Here is a 17817-nt window from a genome sequence, read left to right on the forward strand (position 1 = left end):
GTTATGTGTTTGCCTGGCATGCAGAGCATGTCTCCTGCTCACTAGCTGGCTAACTTTGGAAAAACAAAAGCCAAGTTCAAATGCTACAGATCATTAACTCTGATTTTGTAAATGCTGACTTTTGATCAGTCATTCGGTAAAAAATGTTATTACAAACTAACTAAACTTTAGAAAGATAAAGGGTTTTTGCCAGAATAGAGCAAAAGGAACACTGGGTGGTCCAACTGTAGACACTTCCAGAATCTGCAGAGCTGGGGAAACCTATCTGGCAAAAAGCCTGAGGTTGGGGTCACCTGCAGGGAATTGTGCTCAGTGTGATGTCAGCTACATGGTTATTACAGAAATCAGAAGCATTTCTCAGGTCATGTCTGTGTCTCAGTGTACACACACACTTTAGAAGAGGACAGAGTGAAACATACAGGAAAAGGTGTTGCCACAGATCATAAGCTGGTCTGGGCAGGTGTCTAGGCAAGGAGGTCAATGAAATATTTTTGTCACACATTTTCTGGAACCAACAATGAGGTGCCCAAGCAGTATAATTTTAGGAATATTAGCTGCTTAACCTGTGAAGCCATCTGGAATTATTAATGGTAATAGTCCCCATACATCTTTTCCTAGCCTTGGAAGAACAGTGATGAAGGACAACTGGATTTTTGTAAGTTGTACCACTGTTTAAATGTTCTCAGTCCTGCTCTATTTGTTTTTCTTTTCACTCCTACCAATTTACCACAATAATAACACAAAAAATAGGAAAAGAAACTAAATCTGGACTTCTCAAGAAGCTAGCCATTTGGGTATGTGCACTTTTCCAACCATATTCATGTCACTGAGATAATAAAAAAACCTGCATTCAAACCGCTGACGCTCTTGGCCTGTGCTGAATAAATACAGAGCAGTTTTTAAGTCTTCTGGACAATGCAAATAGATTAATTTAGATATTTCCTTTTACACTGGAAGTCTACAAAAAGCTCCTTAGAGAAAGATGCCAAGGTGACAAATAAATCCCAGACAGCTATTATACAGTATAGATGGACTAGGAATCATTCCAGTCCCAGAGTAATAGAAACACTGGATGAAAACACTGATGATGACTCAAAACCTCAGTGGTTGTAATGATCTGCAGTCATCAGAGGCTTGGACGAGCAGTAAGTCACTCATGAGAGAAAAAAACAGTAGGATTTCTATCAGTCCACGACCTACATGCCCAGACATGTTCACAAACACCTTCCTCCCTTCTCCCTGGCCCCTCAAAGCACAGCAGAAATGAACACAGGATGAGGCCAGTTTGTTTACCTCTGTCTGGTAGGCATCGTAGAGGAATCCTGTTCCACTTGAATAATACTGGCACCTTTTGTTATACAAAGGCCTGGGTTCCTGTAAAGAGAAAAACAGCCAATAAAATACTCAGTCTGGAGGAAGTGTGAAGGCCCCAGGTCCCTGTGCCAGATGCTTAGAGCTCTGTGGAAGCTAAAACCAATGCAGATGCTTGGGTAAGCTGCTCACACCCCCCTGGCTTGGCTTTCCTTCCAGAATGGATCTCCTCAGGATTACCTTTTTCTTCCTCACTCTGCCACAAAGCTATGTGAGTATAATTTCTTTTTCTCTGTACCAGTCACCTCTATTATGAAGACATCATCCAGCATTTAACCGTCCCCTGCCTTGATGTTAAATAGTACTGCTCTGTGTGAATGGTCCAGTCACTCTTTTTCATGGTGCAGTTTCTTACCTGGCACAATTCTTTTGCTCTTTGTCTTCAAGATATGGGACTTCTCTTTAAAGGATTTCAACAATATCCATGGTGAAAACAAAGTAAAATAGCTAGTACTTTAAGCATTCCATACTTTAAGCACTACACACACTTCAAACTCCAAAAGAAAAAGAAAGAAAAATGAAGAAATGAAGGCACAAAGGGGAAGTAATGTGAACTTTTTGGTTTTGTCTTATTTACCATTTATAGTTATTGCAAAAGATGCATTCACTGCTCATATTTCATATTGTGCTTGTAACAGTCCCCATGAGCTGATATAAAGGAAGAAGTCAATGAAATATCCTTGGCTAGATGTGTGTTTCTGAGCTTAGCAAATGGCCACTCTGCAGGCTAGGGGGATGCATAGCTCCATCAGTTTCAGGATTAGACCATATTTGCCTAGGGAGGGTTTAACAACTAAAGAGTCCTGTAGGTGCTGTGTGATTGCCCCCAGGATGATCTGCTCCATAACTCTGCTAGGCAGGCACTGAGGTCAGGCTGACAGGCCTGGAGTTTCCCAGATTCTCCTTCCAGCCCTTTTTGTGGTTTGGCGTGATATTTGCCAACTTCCAGTCATCTGAGATGTCCCCAGTGAGCCAGGACTGTTGGTAGATGATAGGGAGAGGCTTGGAAAGCTCTTCTGCCAGCTCCCTCATCACCCTTGGGTGGATTCCATCTGGTCCCATAGAGTTGTGGGGATCCAAGCAGCAGGAGTTCCCTAATACAACTCAGACATAAAAAGGTGTACAAGGAGTGCAACCACACTACTGAATGAAGCAGGGAACCTACTGACAAAAGGCCAAGATATTCCATGCCTTCTTTGCCTTGGTCTTCAATGGAGACCAGTGGGAAAATCTGGGGCAAGAAAGAGTTATCCCTGCTGTGAAGGATCAGGTTAGGGAATGTTTAAAGAAACCAGAGATAAATGGGAACTAATTGGATGCACCCAGGAGTAATGAGGATGCTCGGTGATGTCCATGGAAAGCCATTCTCTTTGAAATGTCATGGTGTTCTGGGAAGATTTCTGAGGGCCTGAAGAAAGCAGATGTCCCTCCCATCTTCAAGAATGGCAAGAAAGAGAAGCCAAAGAACTACACAGTGGTGGGAAGGCAATGGAGCAAATAATCTTGGAGAATCATCTTATGCACCAGAAAAGGCTGGTGGCTGACAAGCTGGAAAGCAGATTTACAGAGAAAGACCTGAGGGTCATGGTGGGGAGTAGGCTGAACATAAGCCAGCAATGTGCTCATGTGACAAAAAAGGCCAGCAGTATCCTTGGAAAAGCATGACCAGCAGGTCCCAGAAAGCTGATACTTCCTCTCTACTCAGCACTATGAGAGATATCTGGAGTTCTGGGCTTCCCAGTATGAAAGAGATATGGAAGTACTACAGTGAATGAAGAAAAGGTCCATGTAGATACATAACAGACTACAGCATCTGTCATGAGAGAAGCAGCTGAGAGCTGGGACTGTGCAGCCTAGACAAGAGGAGGCTCAGATGTACCTTATCAGTGTGGATCTATACATGCTGGGGGGAATAAAGAAGACAGAGCCAGACTCTTTTCAGTGGTGCCCAGGAAAAGGACAAGAGGCCATAGACACAAGATGATGTAAAGGAAATCCCATCCAAATGTAAGAAGAAACTTTTTTTACTCTATGGGTTATTAAACACTGCAACAGCCACCCTGAAGTGGTTGTGGAGTCTCTGTCCTTGTAGATACCCAGCCCCAACTGGACCCGGTTCTGAGCAACATGCTCTAGCTGACATTGCTCTCAGGAGAGGGGGTTGGATTAAACACCCTCCAGAGGTGCAGCCCAGCCTCAGCAACTCCATGATTTTGTGCAGAGGGTCAGAGCCTACCTCTCGATATGAACACTAACAAGTTCTCTCAAAGTATCACAGGCTGTTAATTTAGCAAATATACCTTAACACCTGGAGACAGGTGCTCCCTGACCTTATCTTCAAGGCATGAATACTCTTACTATAGGTTGCTGATGAGTGACACCACTGTCACACAAGGAGGCTGTGTCTGGCCCAGGATGCTAAGATACTCCCCTCAAACACTTCTCTGTCTTGTTAAAGGCAGTGAGAGAGCTGTCTAATCTGCCTCCATCAAGTACAGGAATACTCTGACCCTGTCCCTGCCCCCTTGGCTCACACAGGTTTCCTGCCCTTTATATCTCCTTACCCTTAAAAAAGAAATTGGTCATTTTATTGGTTCATTCTCTGTGGGAGAAACAAGCATGCTTTTTATCCAGGTCTGCTTGTGACTGGAAGCAGCACTGTTCCCTGGGGTGAGAGGTGATGGATAAATCCATACCAGCTATTATTGCTTCATATTGCTGTGCAGCAAAAAGGTCAGAGCTGTGACATTTGACGACCCCAAATCAAAATGAATGAGGGATGATCAAGTGTACAAAAATAACAAAGATTAAATAACATTGACTTTTTCCAGATATCCACAGGACTCGGCACCTAAAGCACAAAGCTTTTGAGGTAAACTGGGAATGCTGAAATGTTTCATTGGTAAAAGCTTCCATTTGGATTAGATTTGCATGCCACAGAGGTGCTGTGCTCTGTCTGTCTACTAAGGTGTTTATATGAATCAGGCACCACACAGACAGGTAAAAAGTGTTTAAAGTTATCCAACAGCATGTAACACCACATTAGCACCCACTGAATTTTATAGACCTCTCTAATAAAAAAGGCAAAGGAGACGGGCTTTAAAGCTAGAAAACTATTCCTGACAAACTGTTCATTAAATACTTTCTTTTTCATATTGCTCACTGCAGACTGTGTGTGAATACAGGGTACCTATCAGTCCTTGATTCTACATGATTCTAACGCTTATAGCTATAATGGTAGAGACAGAGCTACTTTACATACTGCATACATAAGTATTTATATATTTTATCTATTAACAGATGTTAAAGTATAGAGCAATAACATTCTGTTTAACTAATTTGATATGCTTTTGATACCAGGAACATCCTCAACCACTATTACTGGAACAGACCCATGCATTACCTCCCACTAATGTGTAATATTAATATATTAGGATATTAATATATAATAAATAATTCATTACCCTTCTTTGCTTCTTTGAGTAAGTCTCTAAACAGACATGCATTGGTGGGGAAGACCTACTGGTTAGAGGTTTGTTGATATGCATAGAAGACAAACACAGCAAGATGGCAAAAAGGGGAAGAATTCTGTGTAAAGATGTGGTTTCATGCTTGAGCTTATTGATTGATGTAAAGGAAAAATGAATGGTTTTTATTCATTCCTTCCAAACACTGGAAAAGATGATTTAAAATTAAATTTCCAGTCTTATTTTAGGAAATTTTCAGAGGTGTCAAAAAAAAAAATCTGGATACCCAGTAATTTCCTTTAATTTCAGGAAAATCAGAACTGCTCAGCTTTGAACTCTACAGAGCAAACTGTAGCTCTCCCTGTTCTTGCACAGCTTTTATTTCAGTATTTTTCTTGCATGTGTATTAGAACCTGGGAGTGATGAACAGATGGCTAAGAGCAGAGGCTTTATGCCAAGGAAGAGAAGATTTCATCCAAATATAGATGGTTTTGGTTTGGTTGCTTAATTTCTTTTAGGGAGCATACAATAAAAAAACCACATGCTCTTTGATGGTGGAATCACTGCAACACATTATTTGTGTAAGGAACGTGTTCTTTATATAGTATCTTTCATGTTTTTTGATACAGTGCCTGTGGGGAGGAGATTGTATGGCTATAAACTGAGGTATGAGAAGTGGATTTTCCTATCCCAATTCTTGTTTCCTTGGAGAAACAATATATTTTGGGTAATATAGGGAAAATTCCATCTCCATGCAAGTCCTATTTCTGAAAACCGAGATATAGCATAAGCTGTATTGACTGAAGTTTATGCCATAGTTTGCAGACATAAAACATGGCTAATAATTTATTGAAGTAATTCTATAGTGAGGGCTATTTTTTCCTAATGACAGTATTTATTTAGTCTAAGCTTCCATGGCTGCATCGACAGAAGCGTAGATTAATCAGTGCCAGGGAATGTTCCTAGGCCTGAAACTCGATCATCTAGTCCATTAAATTGTTAGAACTGGGCCCATGATGGCTTTGGCCAGGGCAAACTATCACTCTTCCAAAATCATTTCTGGGCATGGCTTAGAAATTAGCATGGGCCAAGAACGATTCCCAGTAAGTAATCTGGACATTGCCCTGCTGCCTGGGACACGAAGAGACATTCAGAGTACAGACGTGGGCTTCACCATGCCAGCTGGCCTGGGGACCACAGAACAGCCCTGGGCATATGCAAAAAGACAAATATAGATAAAACTGAGGAGTCCAAAAGCAGACTAATGTTTTTAGTGGCTCATTACCTTGAAGCTTCTCATTCTCTGTTTTCTTCCTACAACATTTTTGCAGGTCCTTTTCACCTACAGCATTGCCAGCAATGAATAGTAGAGAGAGTTGCCAAGATTTTTCTAGTTTAATCCCAAAAGCAAACCAAAACATAACCCTTCGGTGCCAGTTCAGCCTTGTGCCAGCAGCTGGGTGTTCTGGAGATTATCACTCTTCAAGATCAGGCTCTCTGCTAATTTTCTGAAAGCAGGAGTGCAAACATGAACAAACAGATGTTATTAGCAACCAGCTCTTCTGCTTTCCTGGAGGGCTGGATGGAGCATTTGTGTCTGTCTGCCTCACACTCACTATCTGAGAGCACATGGCAGCATAAAGACCCAAGAGCTTGCAGACCCAAGAAGAGAAGAATCTCATGAAAGAAGATGCCAGGAGATGAGGAATCTGGGAAAGCGGGCAGCCTGTATTACTGTCCCTGGATCTGAGATAAAGTGGATTGGATCCCCTCCTGTACAAATAACGAGAGGAAATGCTACAGATCTTTTGTCATTCCTGATGAAGAGATGTTTCTCAGTCTTTTTCAACAACATTCTCAATGAGATGGGTGTCTCCTAAGGAAGATCACTGCTAGGAAAACCCAGAGATTCATAGGAAAGATAAGTGCAAACATCTTTGTGCTTTCAATCATAAACAAAGAAAAAAAATTTTAAAAATGTTATGATCAGCTTCCACATTGGCTGTAACAAGGTGAGTGCTAAGGAATGTCTGAGTCCAAGGTACTTGTTGGTATCCTCAATAGTGTGACGAGGGGGTATCAACTTTAAGAAACAAAACATCTTATACTTCTGTTTGCTTCCTGGCCTTAAAACTCTCATATAAAGCACATGATTATACCTTCTGGAACCAGAAACAATGGTGGGGCTTTTTGGAAATTGTTTTGGGCTTTTACTCATTGGCACCTAAACATGCAATTCAGTTTTCAGCTTGCTATGCCTGGAGCAGAAGAGGCTTTCAGCAAACAATTTGTCTTGTGTAATTTCACTATTTTAAGAGCAGAAATAGTAATACCCTCCCTGAACTCTCCAATTCCAGATTTCTAAATACTGAACCCACATCAACTAATGGAACAGCAACTAAACTGATGACCATAACCATTTTATACTGGCTAGTTTCTTACAGACCCGTGTGTTCCTTTGTGCTTGGTAGTAATTCCTTAACCTCCTGGCAGACCAACAGCATGCCTTGCCCATAATTCATGACACATGAAATGTTTTTAGACATAGTTTTTAGACGTTTATTAAAATATTATTCCTTATATGCCTTATTCAAATTTATTTCTACATGTGTTGGTATTATTTTCATAACCTTTGCATTTCAGAGGGCAGCTAGGAAGAGAGGGGTAATGGTCAACTGCAAGAGCTTCTGGGCAGGAGAGCGCATGGCAAAGGTGCCCCCCAGGACAGGCCAGTGCCCTAGGGCTGCCCACCCCCATTGTGGGGCTCAGTGGGCTTCTTTTTAGTCCTTTCAGTGGCAGGGACTGCTCTTACAGGAGTGCCAGGAACCAGCTCCTGGCCTTTGGTGCACTGGCTTGAGCAGAGGTACTCTTGCAGTGTCAGTGATGCTGAAGGGGCTGACACTTGAACCAGCCATAGCATCTCTGGCTCTCTCATTCACTAGGAAACTCAGAACACATCATAAATTTGCTGCAAGCACTTGGCTGTCAGCAATCTGGAATGTTGTTGTTGCTACAAAACCCCAGGTTTCAAAAAACTATGATCCTGAAAGCAAGTCTAGAAGCTACAAAAAACAAAGTCTTGAACACTATGGAGAGATGCTTGAATGACAGGAATTGTACAAGTAAATAAATATTTTTTTTTTATTTCAATTTTATTTGAAATTAAGGAAGTTGGGAAAGCACAGTTATGGGAAAAAGATTAACAGTGCTGGTGGACATGGTAGCGTTAATTTGGAGTTGGACTCAACATTCTTACCAATCTTCTCTAACCTAAATGATTCTATGATCATTCCTACTTGCTTCATATTTTGTGCATGCACCAAGAGAGTGTTTTCTAGAGTTATTAAGAGTTTGCATCTCATGGCCACCAAGCTCATAATTACCTTTTGAATACAAATATCAGTGTGGTTTTACTTCACCGAGTAGGGCTCCAGGTCTTTCCATTTCTTCATTTCAGCAGTTTTCCTACCCTGTGATACCAGTGTTTGTTTTCTACTTTTTCCTCTGTGTTTTGCTCTCTTGAGAGCATCACCTTGGGCTGTCAGGGAGTGCACAGTGCACATCTGGGATTTGGAAGGGTGAGGGCTAAAAAACTAGAGCAATCCATTTCTGGATTCCCACAGTCCTACATCTGAGCAGCAGCCTAGCCTGAGGTTATGTTACTGACAAGGGCTTCCACAGACTGGGCCATCAAGAACAGAATGTTTTCAAATTTTTTTGCCATGTTGAATTAGCAAACTACATTAAGAAACTATGAGCTCTAGAATTAACTTTTCACACATTCTTTTGATCTAACCTGCAGGCTTGTGTGTGTGTGTGTGTTGATTCATTTTCTACATGCATTCCTCCCACCTTAAAAACCCAGGGGATTCCCACAGGTACAGTTGAACAGAAACTTCAAGGTGATGTAGAGACAGACAAGATGCTTCTGTCCATGCCATACTCCTTCTGCTAGGCAACTACAAGATAACAGTGATCCCCTGCTGCAAATGATACATCCCCAGTTCTGTTTAAATACTTCACAAGCATTCACAACACTATTTGTTCACACTCTTTGGGTGAGTCCATGACATGAGAGCAATGCTGAGAGTTTCACTTCAGACTCCAGTCACCACTTATCCCTTCTGGTGCTTCTCCATCTGTCCTCTATGAACTTAACTTAGGAGCTGATCTTCTTCCAGAAATGCTGGGCTCTAGCCTAGGAACTCTGCCTGTCTCATTTGCTCTGTTGAAATAACCTGACTCCAGTGCCGAAAATAGGAAAAGCAGCTGGTGTGGCTTAAACATTTCTTTGCCCTCACAAACCCCATTTGCCTCACACTGTGCCTTCCAGGGGCTCTTTTTAGGATTCTTATTTAATTTGAAAGACTCAATGCTATGGAATCTTTGGGATTCTGCCTTCTGATTCATTTCAGCTCTTACAAACCGGCAAGTATTCAGAATACCTGAATACTGTCATGGCTGAAAAACACACATACATGGATCAGTTTCACTTTGTATTTTCTCATTTTTCTTCTGTTTAAAATAGTTTCAAGTGGCAGTCTCAGTTTCACCCTCCTGTATTTGGGACAAATTTCTGGACTGGTAGCACTGCTACAAGTCAAATGAAAAGCCTCCAGATGCTAGAGCTGGCCCATTGCTAGATGATGTGCACAGACAGGTCTGTTCTCAGACGGACACTTCTATTCAGAGAGGCTAAATTGTCTTAAAATATTGTGGTTTTTTTCTTTGAAAGACTTTTGGACACACTCTGCCTGGCACAAATGCAGGAGGGCAGACCCATCAGCTTTCACAGCACACACAGTGCAGCTAGAAGAGAAGAAGGAACAGGAGGTGATTTCTTTGTACATCCCCACAGAGGTTCAGCAGCCCCAGTGCCCTGAGCTGATGCAGGTATGGGTGGTGGCAGGAAGAAAAAGAGATGTATGCAGAGTGGCACACATGCAGGCTGCTGTGCTGCAAACCAGAATGTCATCAGAGCCATTGCTCTGGTGGTACTGGGGAGCTGGGACCACACAAGGCTCCAGCAAGAAAGCCAAGATCTATGCTAAAACCCCAGACCTCTGTCAAATGCAAGCCTGGCAGACGAACATGACTGCTTTCCTAAGTCAAGTTTTGCTAGCACATGTGTTGGGCCAGTTCTGTTTAATGTCTTCATTGATGATTTAGATGAGGGGATTGAGTCCATCATCAGCAAATTTGCAGAGGACACTAAGCTGGGGGGAAGTGTCGATCAGCTGGAAGGCAGGAGGGCTCTGCAGAGGGACCTGGACAGACTGGAGAGTTGGGCTGATTCCAATGGGATGAGATTCAACACAGCCAAGTGCCAGGTCCTGCACTTTGGCCACAACAACCCCATGGGGAGCTCCAGGCTGGGCACAGAGTGGCTGAGAGCAGCCAGGCAGAAAGGGACCTGGGAGTCTGGATTGACAGGAAGCTGAACATGAGCCAGCAGTGTGCCCAGGTGGCCAAGAAGGCCAATGGCATCCTGGGCTGGCCCAGGAACAGCGTGGCCAGCAGGTCCAAGGAAGGGATTCTGCCCCTGTACTCAACCTTGGTGAGGCCACACCTTGAGTCCTGTGTCCAGTTCTGGGCCCCTCAGTGTAGGAAGGAGATTGAGGTGCTGGAGTGGGTCCAAAGGAGGGCAACCAGGCTGGTGAAGGGACTCGAGCACAGACCCTACAAGGAGAGGCTGAGAGAGCTGGGGGTGTTCAGTCTGGAGAAGAGGAGGCTCAGGGGAGACCTCGTCACTCTCTACAACTCCCTGAAAGGAGGGGGTAGCCAGGGGGGGGTTGGTCTCTTTTCCCAGGCAACTCTCAGCAAGACAAGAGGGCATGGTCTTAAGTTGTGCCAGGGGAGGTTTAGGTTGGATATTAGAAAGAATTTCTTTATGGAGAGGGTGATCAGACATTGGGATGGGCTGCCCAGGGAAGTAGTGGATTCTCCGTCCCTGGAGATATTTAAAAAGAGACTGGATGTGGCACTCAGTGCCATGGTCTGGGAACTGCAGTGGTAGTGGATCAAGGGTTGGACTTGATGATCTCTGAGGTCCCTTCCAACCCAGCCAATTCTATGATTCTATGTCTCTCATGCTGAGGCTGTAGACCTTCCCAGGATAACTGCAATGGCTTTTTTGCATAGTTAAAAACTTAGATTTACCACTGGCTTTTACACAGGTTTCTAATCATGCAATTAGCTGATTTAATACTAGGCTGTAATTTTAGTTATTGCTTGATGCAGTTAGAAATTTAATTGCTTATTACAGTTGATTACTCACATTGATTACATTACCTTGATTATAGGGTTTGTTATATGAACTGATTGCTCTATCTTGATTATAATGATGTTGTGCCATGTGAGTAATTAACTTTTCCACAAGAATGCAAGAACTGGGGTTTTTTTCAGTTTCTGGTAATGTAACTCAAATACATTAAATACAGCCTGTCTCTCCTCCCTTTTGCCTTAATGCTATTAGAATATGTAGGAAATACAGAAGTCTCTAAATATAATACTGTCATTTTGCAAGATACTATCCTTTTACAGGCCTGAAATACTGAATATCCTGCTGACTGAAATGTAGGGGTTTTACATGTATAATGTAGGGAGCTTACATTTATTTATAAATAAATTTTTCGATTTATTTACATTAAAAAGAGAGAAAAGAGGCTGCATTAAATGCATCCAGTTGAGCAATATATATATATATATATATATATATATAATATCTACATATCCATATAAACACTGGAGACTTAATGTTGCAGTGTTGATTTCAATTTTCAGGGCATGGCACACCACTAACAGGGACCTTTAAATATCCCCATCATAATCTTACTAACGTAATAACAACACTATGTGGGAAAATTTTGTTAAGTGCTGAGCAGAAGACACACAGGAAGCAGGAGCTGATGCCCAGAGATTTGCCATCAAAGCTCCCTAACATCCCTATAAAGGGAAATCCCCCAGCAAAAAACACCATGGAACACCAGAGGCCAGGGTTTGTCCAAATGGAAGGGACTCAATGACCTCAAAGTATAAAAGAGTAAGAAGTCCATGAGAGAAGCCCCAGGATGAATGGAAAGACATGAGTTATACAATTAAGAAGACCTAAACAATTAGTGAAATGATTCACACATACCATGATTACTCAGCTGCAATAAGCTTTTTCCCCATCCCCACTGGCTTGTCACTTTAAAGCTCACATGTGTTTCAGATCAGCAGTGTTCAAACTCCACTGGGGCATACAGACAAGGAAATTGTAGGCAGGTTCAGTGAGAAAACATTTTTAAAAAATATAATTATCTTACAAAACATACTTTTTCAAACTTGGAATTTCTCACCAAAGACTGAATAAATATATTACGAGTGTGATCTTCCATCACCTCCTGTGATGCAACACATATTTTAATAAGCTCTTAGTAGAGCCATAAATAATCATAAATCAAAACTTATTAAGTACCTGGGAAAATATTTTTCATGGACACTTTTTGCTACTGAATAATCATCCACTCACAGAGAGAGAAAATTCTGCTGCCTGGTATTACTATTCATATATTCATGGTTTCTTCTTAAAGGTGAAACAAATAAAACCCCTGTCTTTCTGAAATCTTGTGCTAGAGCAAAATGCAATATATTTAAAATTACCTAAATTTTTAGTAGAATTTAAGAATTTTACATGCTTTGCAGATTTTTTAGATTCCTGTAAATAGACACTATTTCTGCACAGGGCAACTCAAAGCACTGTTTTTCCTTTGACAAATGATGGAAAGAAATGCCATATATTTTTTCTGTAGACTGAAGTCTGCAGGTGGTCACTCCCACTCTCCTCTATGTATTTGTGTAGCTGGTCTGAATTTTTTTACACGGAACAGAAACATCTGTGAAAGTCCAGAAACATTTCTGAGAACAGGAAGCAATGGAGGCAATTATCTTCTGCTGGCAGCACGTCAGAGGTAGATTACACTTTTCAGAGCAGACTGAAAGTCCTTTGCCCCAGTCACCCACCTTTCTGAGAAATAAAGTGTGACTAATTTGCTTTGTATGCTTTGCATAAATTCCATCATGGCTAGTGCTCTGTAAAGTAAGGATAAAGATAGAAGCAGAGAGTAAAGCTCCCTTGATCCAATCTGCTATTCTACATTGCTAAGTAAATCACCCCAGAACTGAGTTTTGAATGTACAGTAGCCACATGGATGCAGAAAGCTATAATCCATGGAAGCAGATGCAGATTGTAGAAGACTATAACCCATGTACAAATACAGAAGACAATAATTTATGAATATTCGAATACCAGAGTAATTTTAAACATGGATCAAACCATGTGCACATTCTCTATTAATATAAGTAAAATGTGTAGAATTTCCCTCCATGTCTCAGGAGCTGATTTACAATAAACTCAGTGGAGTTTATGCCTATGTAATGACACTGGAAGCAAGGCTAAAAGAAGATTATTTAATTTTCAGAGCCAAAGAAACTGGAAGTGCTTGATTTGCTGTTACCAAGCACTAAAAATTCTGCCCTGTTGTACATTGGGAGATAAGATCATGTAATTAAACAGCAGTGGCATTGAACTCAGTATACTCAGATGTGTGGGTCACCCTCTTAATGCTTTGTCTGAGTGCAAACTCCTAATTTAAAATAGAAGAGTAGTCTTCCTCCCTATTGCATATAATTGTAGTAGGACATCCCTTATTGCATCGTCCAGGAATTTTAACCTCAGAGTTGCAGTAATGCAGTTTGAGTGACCAAACTAATGGCATCAGTGAGCATCTAAATGTGGGCTGCTACATCTCTGACAAGGTAAACCAATGTCTGTGTCATGTGGCTAGGAAAAGTTGGACCAAGCCTGTTTTTTTCCAGCAGTGGAGGCTTTTGCCTTACACAGTGGTGTAGATGAAGAGCCAGGAGGACCTGAGACAGCTTTATCTCTGCTTCTCTCTGGGGGCTGCAGAATAGCACAGGGAGAACTGCGTGGTAGAGATGCTGCTCAAGGAACCAGGAATCTCTCTTTTGCCTTCTCATTGACATGCAAATTGCTCTTCAAATCCAAACATAATGTGTGTGCTGCTCAGCATTTTAGACATTTCTGTTTGTCTGGCACAATATCAGCCCTTTTCCCTCAGGAAACCAAATCACAGCAGGGAAATAAAAACTGGATTTTAAAGAATCTACAAATCAGAAAGAAATTTTAGTAGGAAAAAAAAGAATATGACCAGGGGGGTTTGCCTCTGCCAAAGTGAGAGGCTCTGCAAATTGAGGGGAGGAACTTGAGGTTCTCCAAAAACAAAATTTTTTTTTGTTAATACATACAGACTGTGTATACAGTAATTAACCTATCTGGAAACAGAGGAATATCAGACTGCAGATTTGTGGGTAACAAATATCCTCCTGAAGCTCTCTCTTGTGCTTGCATTCCAGCCTAGAAAACACCACTGAGATGACAGCTTTTCTGGCAAACCCTAAGATGCATCCAATATATTCATTGCGTTGACAGGTGTGCTATTCAATATTTGAGGAATAGTGGTTTTAGTAGAGATATTATTTCAGTTATATTCATGTTAAAATTTGTATTTCCTCTGCAGATTTGAAGATCAGCAGATCTGTGTCAGAGATCTTGATAAATGGTTTTCAACTGGTTTTAATCTATGAACTCTTAAACATTTTCCAGCAGGGAACAGGTCCTGGCACTACCCAGAGAGATCTGCTGATTAGAAGCAGTAGAATTTCCATCAACCATAATAACAGTTCACAGGATCCTTCTTTGAACACTCTGCTCTGGAATGGCTTTCTGAATAACACAGGCTGAATTATTTTATCCCAAGACATCTGCATCAGCTTCATAACTTGTGGATAGGCTTCATAAGATCATGTAAAAAGAAGCTAGGGATTTAAATATTTCAGTGAAGAACCATCCATGCACTTGAAAAAGTTGTTCCTGTAATTCATTGCTGTCAAAACTGTGTCTGCTTCATGACTTGAATCCGTTTATCATTGACTTCATCCCACTGCACTTATTTGTGCTCCTGTGTGGGAGATTAAAAGCCTTTTGCTGTCAGATAACCTTTGATTTTCTAGATAACTTAGAGAGAGCAAGATCAATTCACCTCCCAACCTTTTCTTTGAAAACCAAAATAAATTAAATCTCTGAGTACTGCTGCTAAAAGGTGCCAGTCCAAATCACAAATTTTTCTTCTCTGAACTCCTTCCAAGCTGATAGTGTCCTCTGCACAGCACAAAGAAACACCAGAGCTGGAGTCAGTAATCTATATTACAGGCTATACTTGAATTTCTAGATGAAAGCCAGAGACAATCTTCAGTCCTGTGGCCACATGGTCCCATCCACACTGCTCACATCCATGCAGCTTAGCATTGTCCCTCTAGTTTGGATTAATTTTCAAGAGAGCTTGTGCAGGTAGTCTGAAACTCAGGTAAAGTGGCAACTCACTAATGCTTGAGTTTCTTCCATAGCAGCTGAGAAGACCTGGCCACTAATACCTTACATATTACCTGTCATTGTAGGTAACTCGGCTTTGTCTTGCTAGTAGACATTCCTGTCCAGTAATTCATGGGTTATTTTAGCTCAATTAGCTACAGTATCTCCCTGGAAGATTACTTTACATTGATTTTTTACAGTATTGATGCTTCATCCCTTCTTAAACTTGCTGCTTTTATAAACACAGTGGCTCCATCCTTGAGCTGGGATATCCTTTATCTCTACTCTGCTCTTTATGTGTCAGCTGGAAATTCCAGCATGGTAAAAAGGCATGTAAAAAGACCTCCTTTGGCCCAGGAAGGTTCTTCTGGCAAAACCACAGTAATTGACAACTGCACCAATTTAACTGTGGTTACTATGATGGAAAACTTTACCTGAAAGGAGGTGGGTTTGATTTAAGTGTATGACAGAACAGACAGCAATGAAGAGTTTCCAGGCTCTCATGGGGCTGGAAGCACAAGATTGTTGATAATCTGCAGCTCTCAATTAGGCTGGAAGCCTCTCCAGCATGTGGAGCTCTTCCACCATCTCAATTCTGATGGTCAAAGTATCTGTCCTTTGATTTACAGTATACTGAATTGCATTAGGATTCATGTACGTTATTATATGAATGTGGTCACTTGCAGAACAAAAGAGAAATCTTGGCAGGTTGTCTTAAGCTGGTTGCAAGAGTCCTTCTTTGCTTCAGCCCTTAAATTAAGTCCATAAAAAAGAATTTAATCTCCCCTTGTAAGTAATTAGTAATGTAGGAATGCAGTGTGGGCTTCCAATCTCTGTGTCAGATACAAGGTGTAATACGAATACTGTGGGGTAGTTGACAACTGGCTTTAAAACACACTGCTTGAAAATTTAAGCACTTGGTATTAAAGAAGACAAGAGGGCATGGTCTTAAGTTGTGCCAGGGGAAGTTTAGGTTAGATATTAGAAAGAATTTCTTTACAGAGAGGGTGATCAGGCATTGGAATGGGCTGCCCAGGGAAGTAGTGGATTCTCCGTCCCTGGAGATATTTAAAAAGAGACTGGATGTGGCACTCAGTGCCATAGTCTAGCAACAGCAACGGTGGTTCAAGGGGTGGACTCGATGATCTCTGAGGTCCCTTCCAACCCAGCCAATTCTATGGTTCTATGATTCTATGAGTCTAAGTTCATCAGCAAAACATTTTTCACCTTTGTGGACCACTGTTATAAAAATCACTACTGAGCTGGCGCTAACTTTCAGCTACAAACTGTGCTAAGAAAAAACGCAACAAAAGCCTTTATGGTTTCTGCTCTGCCATGCTATTATATTAATGAGTCATACAGGGTGGAAATGGAATTAAAAGTAATTAGCTGTAATTTCGTCTCATGTAGCATCATGGAGAAAGTAAAACTCATTTTGTGTCCTTCTCCAGAGTACCTAGCTAACTTAATTGCAATGAGAAATTACTGGCTCTTTGAGTTGTGCTTTCTACCACCAGTTGTCAAGGTAACAACTGCACTGGATGTGGAATACAACTATTTGGGGTTTTTCTTCAAAGGAAAGTCCAACAGGCTTGTTAGGAACAGTTTCAAGTGGCTTTTTAGAAGATTTGGCCTTAAGTGGGAAACACTTTGGAGCATGACATGCAAGCCATGGGCTTACATAGTAAAATGGAGTGACTGTCAAAAAAGCTGAGGGGCACCCCTGCTGCCATTCTTGACTGAGGGTCTGTAATCTGCACAAGAAGCGTCAAAGGTGGAAGGAGGATGGAAATTCTCGGCCTTTGCATGTGCAACCACCAGATGGTGCTACCAATTCTTGAGCTCAGCCATGGAGCATCTGCCGCCTCTGCCCGCGGCCGGGGGAAGAAAGCAGCAGGAAAGCTGCAGCTTGCTGCTGGGTGGGCATCTCTGCCTGGGGCCCTGTGCTTTCAATGGAAATCCTCAGATCTCCATGGCATTTCAGACTCTACATCTCTAACACCTCGAGTAGAGGCCCCACAAGGTTTGACTGTTTCAGTCATCACTGGATTCACTGCTCCTAACTTGGCTCAAAACCTGCTTTAAGCTGAGCCAAGTGAATGCTGCAGCCCCAAGACCTGGTCCTGCCACCCCTCCTGCTATGCCACCCCACCATTCACCCTGGACTGGCACTCTCTGTCTGTAATAAAAGCACAAGGGATGAGTTTTCCCTTCAGTCTGCCCTAAGCAGGTTCCTGCCCTGTAGTACAAGAGGTGAGACAGAACCATGAAACCAGGGGAAAGAGGGTGCAGTGTTTTGACAGCCAAGCCTGTTTAAAATCTCTGAAATTATTTTTTTTTTTTTTTACTGGGAGCAGCTGACCTGTACTCTGTAACTTGTAAAATACTGAAAGCACTGGTGTTTGCTGAGATTGATAAACCTCAGAAACCTCACAGAATCAGAGAATGTTCAGGTTGGAAGAGACCTCCAAGATCATCCAGTCCAACCTTTGACCAACACCATAAGCTAACCACTAAACTATGTCCTTAAGGACCAGGCCCAAACAC

The 17817-nt window shown here is 41.8% G+C and overlaps 1 protein-coding gene across 1 annotated transcript in view; it reads right to left on the minus strand.

Moving 5' to 3' along the window:
- Positions 1–17817, minus strand: part of TMEM255B (transmembrane protein 255B) — a 72197-nt gene that overhangs the window by 12811 nt on the left and 41569 nt on the right. The window contains exon 5 of the mRNA XM_030458515.1: positions 1294–1374. Coding sequence (XP_030314375.1) covers positions 1294–1374 — 81 coding nt within the window. The remainder of the gene's footprint in view (positions 1–1293; positions 1375–17817) is intronic.

This window comes from Calypte anna, chromosome 1, assembly GCF_003957555.1.
Source record: "Calypte anna isolate BGI_N300 chromosome 1, bCalAnn1_v1.p, whole genome shotgun sequence".
Lineage (NCBI taxonomy): Eukaryota > Metazoa > Chordata > Aves > Apodiformes > Trochilidae > Calypte > Calypte anna.